Here is a 22009-nt window from a genome sequence, read left to right as displayed (position 1 = left end):
CCCAACGTGACCCAGTGTGACCCAACGTGACCCAAAGCCACCCAAAGTGACCCAGTATGACCCAGTGTGACCCAAAGTGACCCAGTGTGACCCAGAGTGACCCAAAATGACCCAGAGTGACCCAACATGACCCAAAGCCACTCAGTGTGACCCAACATGACCCAATGTGACCCAAAGTGACCCAGAGTGACCCAGTGTGACCCAAAGCCACCCAACATGACCCAGTGCGACCCAAAGTGACCCAGTATGACCCAGTGTGACCCAGAGTGACTCAGTGTGACCCAACATGACCCAAAGTGACCCAGTGTGACCCAACGTGACCCAAAGCCACCCAAAGTGACCCAATCAAGTGTAACCCAACGTGACCCAACATGAAGTGACGCCATGTGACCCAACACAAGCCAGTGTGACCCAACATGACCCAAAGTGACCCAGTGTGACCCAACACAACCTAATCTAACCCAACGTGACCCAACACAAAGTGACCCAGCGTTAGCCAGCCCAGCCCAGCCCAGCCCCGGGGGAAGATGGCCCTGGGCAGTCGCTCTGCTTGCCGCCACGGTGCCGTGGGGATGGCCCCTGGCACCTCCCCGAGCTGGAGAGGAAATCATGGAAAAGAGGGAGATGAGGCCAAAGCGGCCGGAAATGGAGCGGGGTCAGGCGGAGAGGGAGCGGGCGGACACAGGCGGTGGCACTCGGAGCCTCCCCGGTGAACGAGGCTTTGGCAGAGTTTACGGTCCTTGACGCCGCTCATTCCCAGGCTGCTCCTGGAGACGCTCCCTCCTCCGCCCGCGCCGCGCAGCCCTGCCGGCACCGGGATGGGAACGGGACAGGAACCCACAGCCAGTGCCGGGGATGGGAACGGGATGGATCCAGCAAGGGGATCCCGGGAATCCACAGCCGGCACCGGGGATGGGAACGGGATGGATCCAGCAAGGAGATCCGGGAATCCACAGCCGGCACCGGGGATGGGAACGGGATGGATCCAGCAAGGGGATCCAGGAACCCACAGCCGGCACCGGGGATGGGAACGGGATGGATCCAGCAAGGGGATCCAGGAACCCACAGCCGGCACTGGGATGGGAACGGGATGGATCCAGAAAGGGGATCTGGGAACCCACAGCCGGCACCGGGATGGGAACAGGACAGGAACCCACAGCCAGTGCCGGGGATGGGAACGGGATGGATCCAGCAAGGGGATCTCGGGTATCCACAGCCAGTGCCGGGGATGGGAACAGGATGGAGCCTGCGAGGGGATCTCTGGGAACTCTGGCACCTCCTTCCACCACAGCAGGTCCCAAAGCAGATCCCAAAGCAGATCCCAGGAGCTGCTCCAGCCCCTGGAGCTGCAGGAGCTCAGAACAAGCACGGAGGAGCTGCTGTGGCACCACCAGCATCCCCTCTGCCCCTTCCTGGGGAGCACAGCTCCCCCTTCCCGAACTTCCAGCCTCTGCCCATGGGCTCCTGGAGCATTCCCAGTTCCCAGATCCTGGGGGTGACTCCGGACCCTTCCAGCGGTGGGATCTGACAGATCCAGGCCCCGAGATGCTCCCGCCCTAGCCAAGGTCACGGCGGAGCTTCGGCACCGACGCGGCTCCGCACGGCAAAGCCCTGTGCAAACACTAATTAATCCTCACTAACGAACTCCAAATTTATGGCTTAGTTAAGTGTCTGTCTGGCACAGGCTGTTAAATCCCTAATCCCATCCTGCCGCAGCGCGGGAAGCGGGACGGCAGAGCCCTGGGTGGCCCCGGCACCTCCCGGCAGTGCCGGGGGCTCCGGGGCCGGCAGGGAATTCCTGAAGGAGCCGTGGAGGCAGGAACTGAGCCCTCCCAAAAACTCCATGGGGTCTGCAGCCACTGGGACCACCTCAAAAAGGGACCACCCGAAAAGGAACCCTCCCAAAAAGGAACCATCCCAAAAAGGGCCAACCAGCACAGATTCCACAGCACCGAGGACATGCCTAAGATCCAAGGTGCCATCCTGCCAGTCCTGGATGTGCCACGGAGCTGGGATCTGAGCCCTCCCCAAAGCTCCTTCGGTCACCCCAAAAAGGGACCATCCCAAAAAAAGGAGTCACCCCAAGAAGGGGCCACCCCAAAAAGGGACTATCCCAAAAAAAGGAGTCACCCCAAGAAGGTGTCACCCCAAAAAGGGACCATCCCAAAAAAAGGAGTCACCCCAAGAAGGTGTCACCCCAAAAAGGGACTATCCCAAAAAAGGAGTCACCACAAAAAGGGGCCACCACAAAAAGGGGTCACCCCAAAAAGGGACCATCCCAAAAAAAGGAGTCACCCCCAAAAGGAGTCACCCCAGGAAGGGGTTACCCCAAAAAGGGGGTCACCAGCTCAGGCTCCCGGTGCTGTGCCGGCACCCACGGCTGCACCATTCCAGCCCCGGATGTGCTGGCGCTGACCGAGCCCTCCCATCCTGCTGCTGCTGGTGCAGAACGCCAATTCCCTTTGGGAATCGTCCCCACTCGGCCGCGGTGCCGGGAGCCGGACAACGGGAACGTTTGAGCGCCCAGCCCGCACGGCCGCCCCGCCAGCCCCCATCCGGGCCGGCTCCGCTGTCCCCAGCCGTGACACGGCCGGCGCACGGAAGCGGCAGCTGACGGCTCCGGGAAGCCGTTCAAGGCCTCGGACGCTCAGCAGAGGCTTTGCAAATAAACACAAATAATCAACGGAACGGCGGGAAGTTAACGGAATCCCGCAGATGGCGAGCGCCGGCAATTTCCGACACGGAGAAGGATTTTGTTGGGTTTAACCCGTTTTCCGAGGCAGAGGTTGGATCCCGGCGATGAATCCCCTAGCGGGTTGTGGCTGCCCCATCCCTGGAATGTTCACATCCAGGCTGGACAGGGCTTGGAACGGCCTGGGATAGTGGAAGTGTCCCTGCCTGTGGTGGGACTGGATGGGCTTGAAGGTCCCTTCCAAGCCAACCCAACTCATCCCAATCCATTCTGGGATCCCACGATTCCGTGAAACGCCAGTCCCGGCTCTCCTCGGCTGCCGGAGAGAGTCATCAGCCACTGAGAAGTTAATTAAGCCCAGGGATCTGAGGCTCACTTAATTAAAGGTGAGCAGCGAGGACGCCGCTCCATTAGCGACGGAGTTGGAGCTGCATCTTCAGGGAGCTGCCGGAGGAGCGGGGCACCCGCTCCCTTCCCTCCCGGAACACCGAGATTTCAATCCCAAATTCCATGGGAATGCTCTGGTTTATCCCAGGCTGGGGAAGCCGGGCAAGAATGAGACTTTTTGGTTCCAGTGAGGGACAGAGCAGATCCAGAGGGGGATGAGAGACCCCCTAATTCCCTCCTCCCAAAACAACCCCCCACGGCCTGGAACACTCAACAGGGCGACGGAATTCCGGCTCTCTTCTCCAATTAACAGCATTACACCGGGCACGGCCTAATTAAGGCCTGCTTCCAGGGAAGCAGCGGCCTGTATCCACTGCCAGAATTCCAGGGGAGGACTGACCATGGGGTGCTGACATTCCCAGCACCCGGGGGTCCCACCCCAGCCCCAGCCCCTTCCCAAGGGCACGGGGTGGGGGTGATGATGGATGCAGTCACAGCTGGAGCAGCTGGAAATGCTCCAAGACCCAGGACGGCAAATCCAGCTCCACATCCCAGGACACCCCAGGGACTCAGGGTGGGGGAACCTGCTCCGTGGCCCTTGAGGGAGAAGGAGAGGCTCCTGGGAATCCATGGAGCTGCAGCTCCCGCTCCAGGAAGCGAAAGCAGGGAAGGGGCAATGGCTCATCAGCCGTGTCACGCACGCTTCACCCTCGGCTGAACCCGCCTGGGATGTGCCAGGTGGGAAATCCATCTCGGAGATCCAGCCCAGAGGCCGTGACAAGGAACAGGCAGGGTCTGGAACACGCATCCCACTGATCTGGGGTGCTCAGAGCAGGGGGAATGGCCCAATCCCCCTGGGATGAGCCAGAGCTCCCAGCTCCCCACGCAAAGATTTTGGGGTTTTTCCCCAGAATTCCGGGCACCAACACTCAAGGGGGGTCCCCAGTGGGGCCAAGGGGACCCAGAGCCCAGTGGCACTGCGGGATGGCAGGTGGGGAGAGCCCCCCCATCCCTGCCAGCGCAATTAGGGAAGCTCATTATTTGTGAAGTAATTAGCAGAGCTAATCAACTCGCAGCGCCGGGGCGGAATGAGCGGGAGGAGAGCGGGAGCTGCCAGCTGGAAACGCCAGCGCTGGGAGGGGACCCGGGACACGGCAGCCCCCAGGGCGGGACCCTGGGCTGGGGCAAGGGTCCCCAGGGACCCACGGTGGGACCCTGGGCCGGGGCAGGGGTCCCCAGGGACCCAGGGCGGGACCCTGGGCCAGGGCAGGGGTCCCCGGGGACCCAGGGTGCTCAGGGAAGGGGCGATGGCTCATCAGCCGTGTCACGCACTCTTCACCCTCGGCTGAACCCGCCTGGGATGTGCCGGGTGGGAAATCCACCCCGGAGATCCATCCCGGGGCCGGCAGGAGCGGCAGGAGCGGCTGTCCCGCGGCGCAGCTCCGGCACCCCGGAGCCCGGCAGGGCTGGGAACGACACCCGGAGCAGCAGCAGCCCCGAGGGTCACGGGCACAGCTCCCCTGGGCCTTTCCCAGCCCTGCAGCCCCCCTGCCCCAGCCTGGAGCGCTCCAGGGGCTCGGGGTGCCCCCACAGCAAGGCTGGCACCATGGGCACAGCTCTGCCCCCTCAGGACTGGGGACCGTCCCCACTTCCAAACACAACCAGAGCCACACCAAGTCCTCCCCCAGCAGCTCCATGGCATCAACATTCCAGCTGGGAGACCCCAAAGGGAGGTACAGGACTCCAAAGGGGGGTACAGCACCCCAAACTGGGGGGACAGGACCCTGTGGTCAGGACAAAGTTGGAGTCAGAACAGTGACTGACTGTCCCCAGCGGGGTTGGCGCTGCCATGCCGGGCTCTGCTCCCTGCTCGCTCCAGGACACGCTGTGCATGACCATCCTCATCATCCTGGGCAGGGATGAAGGCCCAGGGAGCCTCGGCTCCGCCGGGAGCTGGAGCAGGAACGCCGCAGGACAAATGGGAACGGCGGGGAACGATGGAAGCGACGGCACGGAAATAACCGGGGCTGCCTCAGCACAACGCAGAACTATAAATAATAAAGTTATAAATTATAGAATCTGGGAATCAGGGAGTGAGTTGGGTGGGAAGGGACCTCACAGCCCCTTCAGTGCCATCCCTGATGTGGGCAGGGACACCTCCCACTGTCCCAGGCTGGAGAGAAGGATCCAGGGAGAGCTCAGAGCCCTGGCAGGGCCTGGAGGGGCTCCAGGAGAGCTGCAGAGGGACTGGGGACAAGGATGGAGGGACAGGACCCAGGGAATGGCTCCCACTGCCAGAGGGCAGCCATGGATGGGAGATTGGGAATGAGGAATTCCTGGCTGGGCTGGGATTGCCAGAGCAGCTGGGGCTGCCCCTGGATCCCTGGAATGTCCAAGGAAAGGCTGGACACTGGAGCTGGAGCAGCCTGGGGCAGTGAGAGGTGTCCCTGCCCTGGCAGGGGTGGCATTGGAGGGGCTCTGGGGTCCCTGACCACCCAACCATTCCATGATTTTATGATTCCAGCATTTCTGGCTGAGAAAGAACTGGGAGAATCCCTCCATTTGGGCTGGGGTGCTGACAGGAGCTTCCCGAGGGGCTTTAACCCTCCTGGCATCTCTGTGCCAGCCCCAGCCCAGCCCCAGACCCCTCGGTGGGGGCAGCAGGGTGGGCAGGGCCCTCTCAGGGAATTAATGGGGAACCATCCGGGCGCGGCGCTGCCCGCTCCCGGGGGATTCATCATCCGGCAGCGCTTGGCTCGCTGCCCCCTCTCCGGGGCTGATGAGGAAATTGAGGCATCCCAAAATATCCGCTCCTTCCACAGATCATTTGTGGTTTTCCCTTCATCATTTCCCCGCTGCAGCGCTGGAACTCGGTGCTAAGCGAGTCCGACTTCCCCGGCAGCCCCGGGAGCTCCGGAAGAGGCTGAGATCCCTGGGAGGCTCCCAGGGAGGCCGAGATCCCTGGAAAAGCTGTGCCAGCAGCACCCCTGCTCCAGGCACCCAGGTTCTCCTGGATCCACAGGAGACAGGACCCTGCTGCCACAGGGCTCGTGTCCCAACCGCTGGAATTCATCCACCCTCAGCCCGCGCCTCCCTCAGAACGAACTGCCCAGGAAAAGGTGGAAATCCCAGAGGCTGCATTTATGCTGAATACCCTTTGGCTGCTGGAATGCAGATCCTCAGCAGCAGGCACCTGGAGCTGGGGCACGGCATTCCAGGCATCCCAAACTGGGCCCTTGGAACGGGGGGAGGCACCCTGGACACCCCGAATTGGGCACCTGGAACTGGGCACTGCATCCCAGACTGGGTACCTGAACTGGGGGATGCATTCCAGGCATCCCAAACTGTACCTGGAATTGGGGGATGCATTTCAAGCATCCCAAACTGTGTACCTGGAATTGGGGGATGCATTCCAGGCATTCCAAACTGTGTACCTGGAATTGGGGGATGCATTCCAGGCATCCCAGACTGGGTACCTGAACTGGGGGATGCATTCCAAGCATCCCAGACTGGGTACCTGAACCGGGGGATACATTCCAAGCATCCCAGACTGGGTACCTGGAATTGGGGGATAACATTTCAGGCATCCCAGACTGGGTACCTGAACTGGGGGATGCATTCCAGGCATCCCAGACTGGGTACCTGAACCGGGGGATGCATCCCAACCCCTGCCATGGTGGGAGATGCTGGTTCCAGGCCACCCTCAGCCCAGCATCCGCCTGCAGCAGCCTCAGATGTGGCTCTGCAGGCAGTGGGGATGCGGCTCCGAGGGCCACGTGGATTTGGGACTCCAGCGGCGTTTTGGCCGCTCCGCTCCCGCAGAGAGGAAAAACGGGGTCAGCGCTGCCGGAACGGGGATGATCCCAGCCCAGGGCCCGGCTGCGGGACGCCGAGACACCGGGAGATGCCTCGGCTTCCTAAAACCGTCACCAAGGGGACGGGAACGGGGACAGGGACGAGGACAGAGCGGCAGCTGCTGCCAGGCACGGCCATTTCAGGGCTCCGGGAAGAGCCTCCGCACCGTCCCCGCTGCCAGCCCGGACTGCAGCGCGGGCCCTGAGGGATGCGGGGCTGTCCCTTCAAGCCCTCCCTGCCCTGGATTTGGGGTGGCGTGGGAGGGGACTCCCTCCCGGCCCCTTTTGTCCCCGCTCCCGGCGGGTTCCGTTCTCGTGGCTCCTCCCGCACAGCCCCGGGGCCCCGAGCAGGGTCAGGGCAGGACGGGGTGCTGCAATGAGGGGGAGCTCAGGGTCCTGAGCAGGGTCAGGGCAGGACAGGGTGCTGCAATGAGGGGGAGCTCGGGGTCCTGAGCAGGGTCAGGGCAGGACAGGGTGCTGCAATGAGGGGGAGCTCGGGGTCCTGAGCAGGGTCAGGGCAGGACAGGGTGCTGCAATGAGGGGGAGCTCGGGGTCCTGAGCAGGGTGAGGACAGAACAGGGTGCTGCAATGAGGGGGAGCTCGGGGTCCTGAGCAGGGTGAGGGCAGGACGGGGTGCTGCAATGAGGGGGAGCTCGGGGTCCTGAGCAGGGTGAGGGCAGGACGGGGTGCTGCAGTGTGGGGGAGCTCAGAGCCCCGAGCAGGGTCAGGGCAGGACAGGGTGCTGCAATGAGGGGGAGCTCGGGGTCCTGAGCAGGGTCAGGGCAGAATGGGGAGCAGCTCAGAGCCCCGAGCAGGGTGAGGGCAGAATGGGGAGCAGCTCAGAGCCCCGAGCAGGGTCAGGGCAGGATGGGGTGCAGCAGTGAGGGGGAGCTCAGGGTCCTGAGCAGGGTCAGGGCAGGACAGGGTGCAGCAGTGAGGGGGAGCTCAGGGTCCTGAGCAGGGTCAGGGCAGAATGGGGAGCAGCTCAGAGCCCCAAGCAGGGTCAGGGCAGGATGGGGTGCTGCAGTGTGCGGGAGCTCAGAGCCCCGCTCAGAGCCCAGCCCGGGCAGCCGGGGCTGCAGCGCTCCGAGCCCACCCGCACGTGACGGAGGGAAGCAGGAAAAGCAGCTGGAGAAAAGTAGGGCAGCGGGGCCGGCAGCGAGGGAAGAGCTTGGAAGGATGGAGCTGCCTCCCCTCTGCGGGGCCTGGGGTAGGGGACATCCGAGCTGTCACCGTCAGTGTCGCTGTCACCATCACTGTCACCCTGCTCTGCTCACAGGACACCCTGAGGACCCCTCGCCAGCCCCAGGGGCTGCGCTGTGCCGGCGGGTCTGGGGAGCAGGCAGGATGGATCCGTCAGCCATGGCACGGGCAGGATGGATCCCTGGCACAGGCAGGATGGATCCGTCAGCCATGGCACGGGCAGGATGGATCCCTGGCACAGGCAGGATGGATCCGTCAGCCATGGCATGGGCAGGATGGATCCATTATCCATGGCACAGGCAGGATGGATCCATCAGCCACGGCACAGGCAGGATGGATACATTATGCATGGCACAGACAGGATCCCTGGCATGGGCAGGATGGATCCATTAACCCTGGCACAGACAGGATCCCTGGTGCAGCCCCAGTCCGTGGCACTTGGCACAGCCCAGGTCACCTCCAGCACACCCACAGTGACCCCGGGGCCGTGCCAGGCCACGCCACCCCTGTGCCAAGAGGGGCCTGGCCCTTCCTCACCACCAAGCCCTGCAGATCCAGGGCAGATCCTCCACGGAAAGCCTTTCCAAGGGCCCTCATGGCTTTGCTACTTTCCCTGGGAATTTTGGGAGGTGCTGAAGTGCTCCCAGTGTCCCCGAGGATGGCCGGTGCCACCGGAGTCCAGCACCTCAAGCTGGGGGAAGGGACTGGGGGAATGCAGGTGCCAGTGAGGGATGTTCCCAATCCATCCCCGGCCATCCATCCATCCATCCGTCACGTCTCCAAACGTCTGGCACTGAATGCAGCCGGTGCTAATGGAGGGGGAATATTCATGATTCCCGATTCTGGGAGCGGCGCCGGCAGAGGTGCAGGAATGGGGGTGTTCCCACTGCTCCCACAGCTCCAACCCCCAAGCGCGGCTGGGGCTGGGGAGCTCCCAGCCCCCACTCCTGAGCACAGAGGGAGGGGTGCCCTGGGATAAACACGGAGCCCTGGCCCGGCTGGGACCCCCGGTGACCACCCCGAGCCGGGAATTGGGGGTGGGATGTGAGCCTGGGCCAGGTCCTGGGGTGGAGCTTCCCTGCGCTGCCAGGTGCGCATGGAGCTGCTCCTGTCCCTCCCTGCCACTGGCGATGGCACCGTGTGGCACAGCTCTGTCCCCAGCGTCCCCCCGGCCGCCCCCGCTGTGACCGGGCGGGCTCCGGGGCGATGCCGGAGCCGTGCCTGCTCCCCACCCGGAGCAGCCGCTCCCGAGCTGGGAGATGGGATCGGCGCCAGGGCAGAGGCTCATCCCAACTAAAATCAGGGATCGATTCCCGAGGCACAAGGGCCGGAGCATTAATTGCAGAGCTCAGCTGTGTGCCAGGACCGAGGCGCTGCTCCAATTCAGTGCAATTTTCCACGCGCTGAGGAATTCCAGCAGCTCCCGAGGAGCTCAGAAGGTCAAAGCTCCGCTCTCCCAGCAGCGTTTTCACGCTCATCCAGCCGAGCGCCGATCAGCCGGGGCTGGGCACGGACCAAACCTCCGGAGCGGCTCCCGGAGCGCGCGAGGCCGGAGCGGCATCCCCGGGAATGCGAGCCGGCAGGTGCCCGGATCTCCCTCCGAGCGTCGGTGTCACAACAGCGGGCAGGAATTACAGGAGGAATGGCAGCACTTAGCGGGAAGCGGCCGGGGAAGGATCTCGCACAGCCGGCTCTCCGGGGATTGCTCCTGCCAGGCGGCACAGCCCGGTTCCGGCGGCGGCAGATGGGCCGAGCGGGGTCCGCTCGGAGCGGCGCGGCCCCGGGGGCTCCCGGAGCTGCTGTCTCATGGAAAAGCTGCTCCGTAATTGCTGGCAAGCTCCTGCCCAGCTTCCCGGCCGGCTGCTCCACACCAGCCCGGCTCCCGCCGCCGCTCCGGGCCGCAGGCTGCTCCCGTTTCGCTGCCGAGCTGCTGCTCTCTGAGCCATGAGCAATTTCCCGGGATGCCAGCAGCTGTAATCCATACAGGAACCCAACCGTGCCAGCTCGCAAATGAGTCCAACCCGGAGCAGGCCTTGTACCTGGCGCTGCCAGCTCCCCTGGGAGCGTTTGGACATTTGCTCGCGGCCAGGCAGGGAAAACATTCCGGAGGCAAAGCAGAGCCCTTCCCTGGATCCCTCCCAGCCGGAATTTAACACCCTGTGCTGCTGGGAGCCGCGCTGCTGCAGTCCAGAGGCACGGGTTAAACACCGAGGGGCTGCTTTTCCAGGCAGGAATGACTCTGGGAGCAGTCCAGAGGCACGGGTTAAACACCGAGGGGCTGCTTTTCCAGGCAGGAATGATTCTGGGAGCAGTCCAGAGGGTTAAACACCGAGGGGCTGCTTTTCCAGGCAGGAATGACTCTGGGAGCAGTCCAGAGGCACGGGTTAAACACCAAAGGGCTGCTTTTCCAGGCAGGAATGATTCTGGGAGCAGTCCAGAGGCACGGGTTAAACACCGAGGGGCTGCTTTTCCAGGCAGGAATGATTCTGGGAGCAGTCCAGAGGCACGGGTTAAACACCGAGGGGCTGCTTTTCCAGGCAGGAATGATTCTGGGAGCAGTCCAGAGGCACGGGTTAAACACCGAGGGGCTGCTTTTCCAGGCAGGAATGACTTTGGGAGCAGTCCAGAGGGTTAAACACCGAGGGGCTGCTTTTCCAGGCAGGAATGACTTTGGGAGCAGTCCAGAGGGTTAAACACCGAGGGGCTGCTTTTCCAGGCAGGAATGACTCTGGGAGCAGTCCAGAGGCACGGGTTAAACACCGAGGGGCTGCTTTTCCAGGCAGGAATGATTCTGGGAGCAGTCCAGAGGGTTAAACACCGAGGGGCTGCTTTTCCAGGCAGGAATGACTCTGGGAGCAGTCCAGAGGCACGGGTTAAACACCAAAGGGCTGCTTTTCCAGGCAGGAATGACTCTGGGAGCAGTCCAGAGGCACGGGTTAAACACCGAGGGGCTGCTTTTCCAGGCAGGAATGACTCTGGGAGCAGTCCAGAGGCACGGGTTAAACACTGATGGGCTGCTTTTCCAGGCAGGAATGACTTTGGGAGCGGCAGGAGGCCCGGCAGCCGCAGATGCAAGCAAATCAGTTTTCCCAATCAGTTTTCCCGGCGCAGCACTTGCTGCCCGGAGGGCACACTCCAGGTTCCCAGAACATGCTGACTGCACTCGTCTTCTCCCTGGAAGCGACTGCAGCTCCCATTAAATATTGATCCGGGAACTCCGGTGCCCCCGCACCTCCTCTCCTCGGCTCTGCCAATATTTAGAATCCATTAAAGTCGCGTGCGGAGCACTCGGAGCCGCGGCGGCTCCGCGCCGGCCACGCAGCGAATCGGTTCGGTTACACAACCCGTGACGAGCGCCGCGATCCCTGTAGCTGTAATTTAGCGGGAGCGGGCCCGGATGAGTTCATGGCTTTGTTCCTCGTTAATCTTTCATGCTCGCTGAGCGCGGAGATTTGTGTAGTACAAACCCCGCTCCGCGCGCATCCCGCCCGGCGCTCCCAGGGCCTCGGAGCCAGCCCCGCGTCCCGGGAGCGGCTCCTGCGCCGTCCTGGCGGCACCCGCAGGGACGAGGACACGGCGGGGACACGGGGGGCTCAGCCCGCCTGGGGATCCCCGGCTCCTCCGGGCTCGCCGCCAGAAGGATCACGGAATGCTGTGGGTGGGAAGGGACCCCAGGGACCCTCCAGTGCCACCCCAGCCAGGGCAGGGACACCTCCCACTGCCCCAGGCTGCTCCAGCCCCAGTGCCCAGCCTGGCCTTGGGCATTCCAAGGGGCAGCCCCAGCATCGCAGCCCCGGGGATTTGTGCCGGCGGCTCCATCCCTGCAGAGGGTTTGGCAGAGCCCACCCGGCCATTCCCGCCTGGAAAACGCTCCCTGTGCCGGCCCCTCCTCCCAGCCCTCGCCTGGCAGGGCTGTGGCATCGCCCGCGCTCCCGAGGGTGCCAGCGCAGCCTCTGCAGGGCCCGAGGAACGCGCCCAGCTCCCGGCAAGGCGCTGCCAAGCCGAGCAGCCGCCCTCTTCCCAAAATCCAGCTGGCTGCTCCCTGGAAAAGCTCCCGGCAGACACCTGCAGACCATCTGTCGAGCGGCACCCACCGAGCGGGACCGGGCGCCCACGGCGCCCCAGGCTCTCCACGGGTACCCAGGGTGGCTCAGAGCCGGGAGCAGCAGCTCTTTTCCAGGGATGGAGCAGCTGGGATTGCTAAAAACGGGTGGGATGGGATCTTTCCCAGCTCCTTTCCCAGCTCTCCTGCAGGGTTATAAATCCAACTGGAACAGCCTCAAAAGCTGAGCTCCAGGGGCCGGGCCAGGCTGCCCTTGGGGCCAAGGTCACTCCCTGCCCCTACTGCCTCCGGCAGGGCTGGCAGAGCTCCCGGCAGGTCGCTGGTGCAGAGCTCTTCCAGTGCCACAGAAATATCCCAGGAAGCAGCCAGGCACAGGGAAAGGAGCAGAGAAGCACCAGCTGTGACAGGTGCGAGTAAAACACTCCCCGAAATCTGCTGGAATGTGGCAGGATGAGCAGCCACATCCACCGCCCCTCCCAAGGGAACGAGGGACACGGAGCGGCCACGACATTCCTGGCACACAAAAACCCTGAATCCAGGACTCAAACCCTGGGACCTCCAAGAGCTCCGGAGCTCTGGAGCCACTGGGATCTGCAGGACACGGGAACCCCACCTGGCACCACCCCGGGGCACCCCACATTCCAGCAGGGATGCCAATCCCTGGCTGTGAGGGTCCCGCGGGAGTGGGGCCTGGATGATCCAGCAGCTCCCTGCCTTTGGAATCACAGCAGAAAGCCCAGGAGCCTGCATGCAGCTCCTCTGAGAACTGGGAAAAAAATACCCGAGCCCAAATCTGTTCTCCCTCTTTCTGGAGCCAGTTCCAGCTTTCCTGTGCCTCCAGCTTTTCCCCACCGGGGTGGTGGCAGCCCTGGGAGGCTCCCGTCGCTCCAGAGGCCGGAGCAGGCAGAGCACCAGGATCCCTCATCCCAAATCCTGGCCGGAGGTGCCCGGGACCCCTGCCCAGCACTGCTGTGGGGCAGAGGGACAGGAATGAGCTGCCACCCAGGGGAAATATGGAAAACCAGAGAGCCTCAGCGTTGCATCCCTGGAAAAGAAGTCTGGAAGTGTCCCAGGGCCGTCCCGACAATCCCTGGAGAAATCCCACACCTGCAGTGCCAGCCTGATCCCGGCTGTGCGGGTGGGATGAGGGAGTCCTGGAGCAGCTGGGAAAGGAGCTGGGAAATCTCTGCTCCCGATCCCACTTCCAGGGCTCCCAAAAGCTCCCAGAGCCCGGAGCCCCGGCAGCCTCCACGCCCCTGCTCCGGCCGGGAGCAGTGCCCCAGCTCAGCTTCCCAGCTCCCAGCCCAGCAGGCTGCTTGTTCCCTGCTCCTCCCGTTGGATCAGGAGCCATGTGCTCAACTCCCCCTCCTCCAGAGAATTCCCAATTAAGAGATCAATTTAGATAAATTGGGGATTGGAGCAGATTTGTGCTGCAACTGCCGCAATCCAGAAAATTCCGCCGGAGCGGCTGATTGGGCCTGGAATGCGGCTGTCCAAGGGAAGGAGCTGGTGACTGGGAAAGGGAATGGAAAGACCCCAAACTCGGGGAGCAGTGGTGGCACCGACACCCAGGTGTCACCAAGCCACGAGGCAGAACCACCACAGCTGGGCCCAGCAGGTCTGAGCCCTCCTTGCTCTTCCTGGGAATTGGCTCTTCCTCCACCCCACGGAACTGCCAGGCACGGCTCAGCTCTGCCTCTGGATGGATCCAAGGCCAGCAAACTGCTCCAGGGAGCAGGATGGATCCCTCTCCATCTCATCTCCATCTCCATCTCCATCTCCATCTCCACCTCCACCTCCATCTCCATTTCCATCTCCATCTCCATCTCCATCTCCATCTCCATCTCCATCTCATCTCCATCTCCATCTCATCTCCATCTCCATCTCATCTCCATCTCCATCTCCTGCTCCATCGGCAGGGTGGATCCCAAACCCCCAGCACCCTCAGCTCGGGGGCTGAGCGCTGGGTGCTGGCAGCACCTCGGGAGCAGCTTCCCTGCATCCACAGGCACCTGGAGCATCCCAAAGATTGGAGCATCCCATGTTGGCAGCCCCAGATGGGGGCTGCATCCCAAGGAGAGATTCCAGCCTTCCCAGGGAGAGATTCCAGCCTTCCCAGGGAGATTCCAGCCTTCCCAGGGAGAGATTCCAGCCTTCCCAGTGAGTTTCCAGCCTTTCCAGTGAGGTTTTCCAGCCATCCCAGTAAGCGTTTCCAGCCATTCCAATAAGAGTTTCCAGCCATCCCAGTAAGAGTTTCCAGCCATCCCAGTGAGTTTCCAGCCTTTCCAGTGAGGTTTTCCAGCCATCCCAGTAAGCGTTTCCAGCCATCCCAGAGAGTTTCCAGCCATCCCAGCGAGTTCCCAGCTATCCTGATGAAGATTCCAACCATCCAGGTGAGGCTTTCCAGCTGTTCCCACACCCCGTGGCACCCGTGGGGCAGCGGGAGATCCGTCTCCATCCCGATCCGCGACGCTCCCGGACACAGCCGAGCGCTGGGCACGTTCCCGGCCGTCGCTCCCGGGATTCAGCCAGCACTGGGAGATGAAAGGCTGGAGATGAAAGGCTGCAGGATCCCATCACACTCCGTTTTCCGTCTGTCACTTCCCATCTCCTCCATCCCGAGCCGTGGGAGCAGCAATTAGCGCTCGGCAGGTCGGGATGGGATTCCCGACGGAGCTGTGATATCCCGGCGCTCCTGCTCCGGCAGGGATGAGGGGGTGGAAGAGCCCACAAAGGGGCACTGAGGGGAAAAGCCTTCCTGGAATCAGCCCTAAGTGCATTTTACACATTTTATATATTTTATATTAAATAAAGGTATGCATGTTCCTGGAATTTATATGGATCCCAGATCCCTGAGGCTGGGAAAGCCCTCCAAGGTCACCGAGTCCAAGCTGTGCCTGATCCCCTCCTTGTCCCAGCCCGGACCCCTGAGTGCCACATCCAGGAATTCCTTGGACACCTCCAGCGATGGCAACTCCGAATTTCCCCCGCCAAGGCCTGAGCCCCTTTCCATGGGGAAATTCCTGCTGGTTCCCCCCTGAGGCTCCCCTGGCCCAGCCTGAGGCCGTTCCCTCTCCTCCTGTCCCTGTCCCTAGGCCTGAGCCCTCCACTGGTGGATTTTCAATAAATGTCAGAAGTTACAAATATTCCCATGGATTTTCTGTAACTCCTGACACATTCCACAGACGTGCCCATGGAGAGATGTCCATGCTAACACTTGATCCATAAACAGATGTGTGCACACTCCCTGAGCCCTGGATCCATCTCTGGAATAGCAGCTGGGATGGGGGTCCCCACCCTGAGCCCCAGCGAGGGTGGGTTTGGTCCCTTGTGGAATTCTTGGATGTTTTTTCCAAAATTTTCACTGCTGGTATGGAAGGGAGGAGCAAACCCATCATTAATTGCACTGCCAGGTAATTAATGACAGCGCCAGGGAGGGAAACATGACGGAGCTACGGAAGGATGAAACCCAGGGAGAAATAATTGGGATTTAACGGGAGCATCCCAGGCCAGAGGGACCTCGGGGAGACCCCAGTGGGGCACAACTGGGACCAGTACAGGAAACAAAACCTGCCAGTCTGGGTGCCCCGGGCAGGGCTGGCACAGACCCAGAGCCAGGACCAGCCCGAGGAGGAGGAGGAGGAGGAAGCAGAGGGAAGCAGCCCTTCCTCTGAGGACCAGGAATTTCACCTTTGCCAGGGAAATCTGGCAGCAGAACCCCGCCCCACAAACCCTGGATGTGCCCTAAAGACGCAGGTGATTCCAAATGCTGATCCCAATCCATGGGAACAGCCAGGGACAGACACAGAGCAGCCACATGGCTGCAATCCCGGGACCTCGGGGGGCTGGGATGTGACACTGGGGGACTGGGATGTGACCTGGGATGCAGGGATGTGACCTGGGATGCAGGGATGTGACCTGGAGCGCTGGGATGTGACCTGGGATGCAGGGATGTGACACTGGGGGACTGGGATGTGACCTGGGATGCAGGGATGTGACCTGGAATGCAGGGATGTGACACTGGGATGCAGGGATGTGACCCTGGAGCGCTGGGATGTGACCTGGGATGCAGGGATGTGACCTGGGATGCAGGGATGTGACACTGGAGCACTGGGATGTGACCTGGGATGCAGGGATGTGACCTGGAGCGCTGGGATGTGACCTGGGATGCAGGGATGTGACCTGGAGCACTGGGATGTGACACTGGAGCACTGGGATGTGACACTGGAGCACTGGGATGTGACCTGGGATGCAGGGATGTGACCTGGGATGCAGGGATGTGACACTGGAGCACTGGGATGTGACACTGGGATGCAGGGATGTGACACTGGGATGCAGGGATGCACAGGGACACCCCGGCTTCGGGGGCACGGAGCCCACGCTGAGGGGGGCCCCGGGAGCTCCGGAATTCGGGAGGAGCCGAGCACGGGCGGGTTGCCAGCGGATCCCTCCGGCGGCGCGGCGGGCGGCCGCTGCCTTTCTGCAGTCTCCTTGGAGACTGCGGCCGCTCCGGAGGGATCCCGCTGCTCCCGCTGCTCCCGCTGCTCCCCGAGCCCCCGGCACTCCCAGCCCCGCCGGGCTGATGCCAGAGGAGCAGCGGGAAGAGGCCGATCTGGGAATGTGTCCATAATTCCATGTGGTCAGATCAAGGTGGCGTGCAGGGAGGCAGGAATTTCCAAATTCCCGTTCCCACAGCAACGCGGGGTCACCTCGGGAGCCGTCGCCCATCGGCACGGCCAGGCCGGCCCGCGGTGCTCCCGGATGGAAAACAGCCTGGAAAAGGTGGGTTTGGAGCAATCCTGGCTCAGCCCCCCTCGTGCACGGGCAGGAGCTTCCCAGGAGCCTTCCCGGCGTCTCCAGAGGCGCAGGAGGAGGAGGAGGAGAAGGAGGAGGAGGGATGTGCCAGGAAGAAGGCAGGCGCTCCGAGGGTCTCAGGAGCTCCATGATCCCACAACTCCAAGCACATAGGCACAGAGGGAATGGAGTAACAGAGGGAGCAGCAGCAGCACGGGGATAAATCCCACTCCGAGCAGCCCCTGCTGGACTGGGATCACTGGGAGACGGCGGAAGTGCCCGGCTCCTGCACCACAACGTGTCCCAGAAAGGGACACAGGGATCAGAGCCACATCCTGGCTCCTGGAGCAGCTCCAGAGCTCTCCGTGGGACGGAGACTCAGTGAAGAGGAATCAATCCCTCATCCTGGTTTCTGGAACAGCTCCAAAGCTGCAAGCAGGGTCAAGGAGACAGAAGGACACATTCCTCACCCCAGATCCTGGAGCAGCTCTGGAGCTGTGGACAGAGCCAGGGACACTCCGTGTGTGACACAGGGACCGATCCCTCATCCTGCACAGCCCCGGAGCTGCGGGCAGAGCCAGGGACACTCCGTGTGTGACACAGGGACCGATCCCCGATCCCAGCTCCTGGAGCAGCTCCAGAGCTTTGAGGGGATGGAGGAGACTCTGTGAAACAGGGACTGATCCCCCATCCCAGCTCCTGGCACAGCTCCAGAGCTGTGGGCAGAGCCAGGGACACTCCGTGTGTGACACAGGGACCGATCCCCGATCCCAGCTCCTGGAGCAGCTCCAGAGCTGCGGGCAGAGCCAGGGACACTCTGTGTGTGACACAGGGACTGATCCCCCATCCCAGCTCCTGGAGCAGCTCCAGAGCTGCGGGCAGGGCCAGGGACACTCCGTGTGTGACACAGGGACTGATCCCCCATCCCAGCTCCTGGCACAGCCCCAGAGCTGCGGGCAGAGCCAGGGACACTCTGTGTGTGACACAGGGACTGATCCCCCATCCCAGCTCCTGGAGCAGCTCCAGAGCTGCGGGCAGGGCCAGGGACACTCCGTGTGTGACACAGGGACTGATCCCCCATCCCGTTTCCCGGTCCAGCCCCGGAGCCTGGCGGGGTCAAGGGCGCTCCCGTGCCGATCCCAGCTGGTCCCGGCACTTTTGCGTCCCTGCCGCGCGCTCGGCTCCGGCCCCGGCCTGAGGGAGCCTCAAAGGCCGAGAGCAGGAGCAAACTGCGGGAGCAGCGCGGCCTCTTCCAGCCCTTCCCGGCCTCCCAGACCCCGTCGGGTCCCGGCGCCCCGGCCCCGAGCCGGCCCCGGCGTCCCTCGGAGCCGAGGACACGGCGGCTGCTCCTCCCGGAGCCCAGCGGAAGGGAAACCGAGGATTCCCCCCTCGGAACCACCTCCAGCAGCGGCGCAGCCTCCGTGCCCGCCCCACGGAGGGCGTGGGGCCACAGGCACAGACATCCCTCAGGAACATCCCACAGCCCCGGCTGGGAGCGCCCACGGAGCAGAGGGGAAACTGAGGCACGAGACGAGGGACAGATCCGTCTCCCTGCAGCCGCCAGCGCATTTCCAGCCCTTCCCAGGCCGCCTGCATCCCATGGAATCGGCTCCCACAGGAAGGGAGAGGGGGCATGGTCATCCCAGAGGGAGCAGGAGCCCCACGGGCGGGGTCTCAACACAGAGCTGACCCTGGCTCCCTGACCGGCCCCTTCCCATCGTCTTCCCGTCCCCTCCCTGTCCCCGCAGTGTCACCTGGGCGCTGTCCCCTCCCTGTGCCCCGTCCCCGCAGTGTCACCTGGGCGCTGTCCCCCTCGAGCCGCGGTGGCCGGATGCTGGACAGGTGAATGGTTTTGTGGTCCCCGGAGTTGAGCTTCACCACGATGGCGTCGGCGTTGAGCACCTGCATCACCTGGGGACAGAGACAGAGCTCAGCGTGGGGACAGCAGCTACCTGGGCCCACCAAGGGCCAGGTGCCACCCTGACACCGGCCCCTCCAGTGCCACCCCTGCCACGGCAGGGACACCTCCCACTGTCCCAGGCTGCTCCAGCCCCAGTGTCCAGCCTGGCCTTGGGCACTGCCAGGGATCCAGGGGCAGCCCCAGCTGCTCTGGCAATCCCAGCCCAGCCAGGAATTCCTCATTCCCAATCTCCTATCCCTGGCTGCCCTCTGGCAGTGGGAGCCATTCCCTGTGTCCTGCCCCTCCATCCTTGTCCCCAGTCCCTCTGCAGCTCTCCTGGAGCCCCTCCAGGCCCTGCCAGGGCTCTGAGCTCTCCCTGGCTGGTTCCAGGCAGAGAGGGGGGCAGGAGGATCCCAGTGGGGTTCAGGACACACGAGTTTAACATTCCCAGTTCTCCAGCCCACAGTGGAGCTGCTGGATATTCCCAGTGGCAGGACAGGAACCTCCCCCTGCCTGCTTCCAGCACAAGCCAGTCCCCCCAGTCCTAAAGGCTCCCACCCATGATCCCGATCCCACACATCCCCGGAGCCGCGGAGGGAGGAGGAGCTGACCCCACTCCAGGGCCGGAGGGAGAGCGGGATTTAAGGAATTCAGATCCGAGCAGACACCGAGGATCGCCAGGGCAGGCAAAGCCCCTGGGAACTGCCCGGCCTCTCCCGGCTCCCGGACGTTTCCTCGGCAGGAGCAGCCCAAAGCCGTGTGCCTGCCAAGTGGAGTAATCCAATCTCACGCTCCAGGGCACGCAGGGCCGAGCAGGGAGCCCAAGCCTTGGGAAGAGCGGGATGCGAGCGGAGCCGCCGCAGCCGGGCAGCTCCGGGGCAGCTCCGGGGCAGCCACCGCGCTCCATGACACAGCCAGCACACGCTGCCCGGGAGCCGCGGGAGCGGGAGCGCCGTCACAGCTCATCCGCTCCCTGGCACGAGCAGCAGCCGGCCGGCGGCTCCCGGCGCTCCCGCGGCTCCGGGCACGGCCGGCTCCGGGCGGGAGCAGCGGCGGCACCGGCACGGCCCCTCCCGGCAGGGAGAACTCACGGACCCTGCGCGGGACGGGGCGAGGGGTGCCCGACACGGGAGGCAGCAGCACACGGAGGCAGCAGGACTGGGGATACAGCAGGATACGGGATACAGCAGGATACGGGATACAGCAGGGCTGGGGATACAGCAGGACTGGGGATACAGCAGGACTGGGGATACAGCAGGATACGGGATACAGCAGGACACGGGATACAGCAGGACTGGGGATACAGCAGGACTGGGGATACAGCAGGATACGGGATACAGCAGGACATGGGATACAGCAGGACTGGGGATACAGCAGGACTGGGGATACAGCAGGATACGGGATACAGCAGGATACGGGATACAGCAGGACTGGGGATACAGCAGGACACGGGATACAGCAGGATACGGGATACAGCAGGACTGGGGATACAGCAGGACTGGGGATACAGCAGGATACGGGATACAGCAGGATACGGGATACAGCAGGACTGGGGATACAGCAGGACTGGGGATACAGCAGGATACGGGATACAGCAGGACTGGGGATACAGCAGGACTGGGGATACAGCAGGACACGGGATACAGCAGGACTGGGGATACAGCAGGATACGGGATACAGCAGGACTGGGGATACAGCAGGACACGGGATACAGCAGGACTGGGGATACAGCAGGATACGGGATACAGCAGGACTGGGGATACAGCAGGATACAGGATACAGCAGGATACGGGATACAGCAGGATACGGGATACAGCAGGACTGGGGATACAGCAGGACACGGGATACAGCAGGACTGGGGATACAGCAGGACACGGGATACAGCAGGACTGGGGATACAGCAGGACTGGGGATACAGCAGGATATGGGATACAGCAGGATACGGGATACAGCAGGACTGGGGATACAGCAGGACACGGGATACAGCAGGACTGGGGATACAGCAGGACTGGGGATACAGCAGGATATGGGATACAGCAGGATACGGGATACAGCAGGATACGGGATACAGCAGGATACGGGATACAGCAGGACTGGGGATACAGCAGGATACGGGATACAGCAGGATACGGGATACAGCAGGACACGGGATACAGCAGGATATGGGATACAGCAGGGTGCGGGATGTAGGACATGGGATGCAGCAAGACATGGATGTAACAGAATAGGGGATACAGGAGGATACAGGATACAGCAGGGTGCGGGATGTAGGACATGGGATGCAGCAGGACACGGATGTAGCAGAACATGGGATGCAGCAGGATACGGGATACAGCAGGGTGTGGGATGTAGGACATGGGATGCAGGACATGGGATGCAGCAAGACATGGATGTAGCAGAACATGGGATGCAGCAGGATACAGGATACAGCAAGATACAGGATGTAGGACATGGGATGCAGGACATGGGATGCAGCAGGACATGAGATGCAGCAGGACATGGATGTAGCAGGACATGGGATTTAGGACATGGGATTTAGGATATGGGATGCAGTAGGACATGGATGTAGCAGGACATGGGATGTAGGACATGGGATGTAGCAGGGCATGTGATATAGGATACAGGAGGCAGCAGGACATGGATGGAGCAGATTATGGGATGCAGCAGGACATGCAGCAGGACAGAGATGTAGGACACAGGATGCAGCAGGACACAGCACATGGAACAGGGACATTGTGTCTCCCAGGCAGGACAGAGCTGGGGGACAGCAGGAGCCAAGAGGGACCTCCAGGGCCTCTGCAGGGCCCTGGCCCAGTTACAAAGGGTCCCTGCAGGACATGGGACACAGCGGGACATGGGATGCTGGAGGACAAGGACGAGGGACACAGCAGGACAAGGGACACGGCAGGACAAGGGACACGGCAGGACGAGGGACACAGCAGGACGAGGGACACAGCAGGATGAGGGACACGGCAGGACATGGGACACGGCAGGACAAGGGACACGGCAGGACGAGGGACACAGCAGGACGAGGGACACAGCAGGACAAGGGACACGGCAGGACAAGGGACACAGCAGGACAAGGGACACAGCAGGACAAGGGACACGGCAGGATA

At 62.7% G+C, this 22009-nt stretch overlaps 1 protein-coding gene across 1 annotated transcript in view; it reads right to left on the bottom strand.

The window, feature by feature from the left end:
• The window catches only part of SND1 (staphylococcal nuclease and tudor domain containing 1), a 77937-nt gene that overhangs the window by 38862 nt on the left and 17066 nt on the right, over positions 1-22009 (bottom strand). Inside the window, exon 10 of the mRNA XM_077783736.1 lies at positions 18791-18904. Coding sequence (XP_077639862.1) covers positions 18791-18904 — 114 coding nt within the window. The remainder of the gene's footprint in view (positions 1-18790; positions 18905-22009) is intronic.

Source organism: Lonchura striata, chromosome 5 (assembly GCF_046129695.1).
Source record: "Lonchura striata isolate bLonStr1 chromosome 5, bLonStr1.mat, whole genome shotgun sequence".
NCBI classification, from domain to species: domain Eukaryota; kingdom Metazoa; phylum Chordata; class Aves; order Passeriformes; family Estrildidae; genus Lonchura; species Lonchura striata.
Note: the sequence above shows the minus strand (reverse complement) of the source record. Positions and strands in the feature narration are given on the sequence as shown.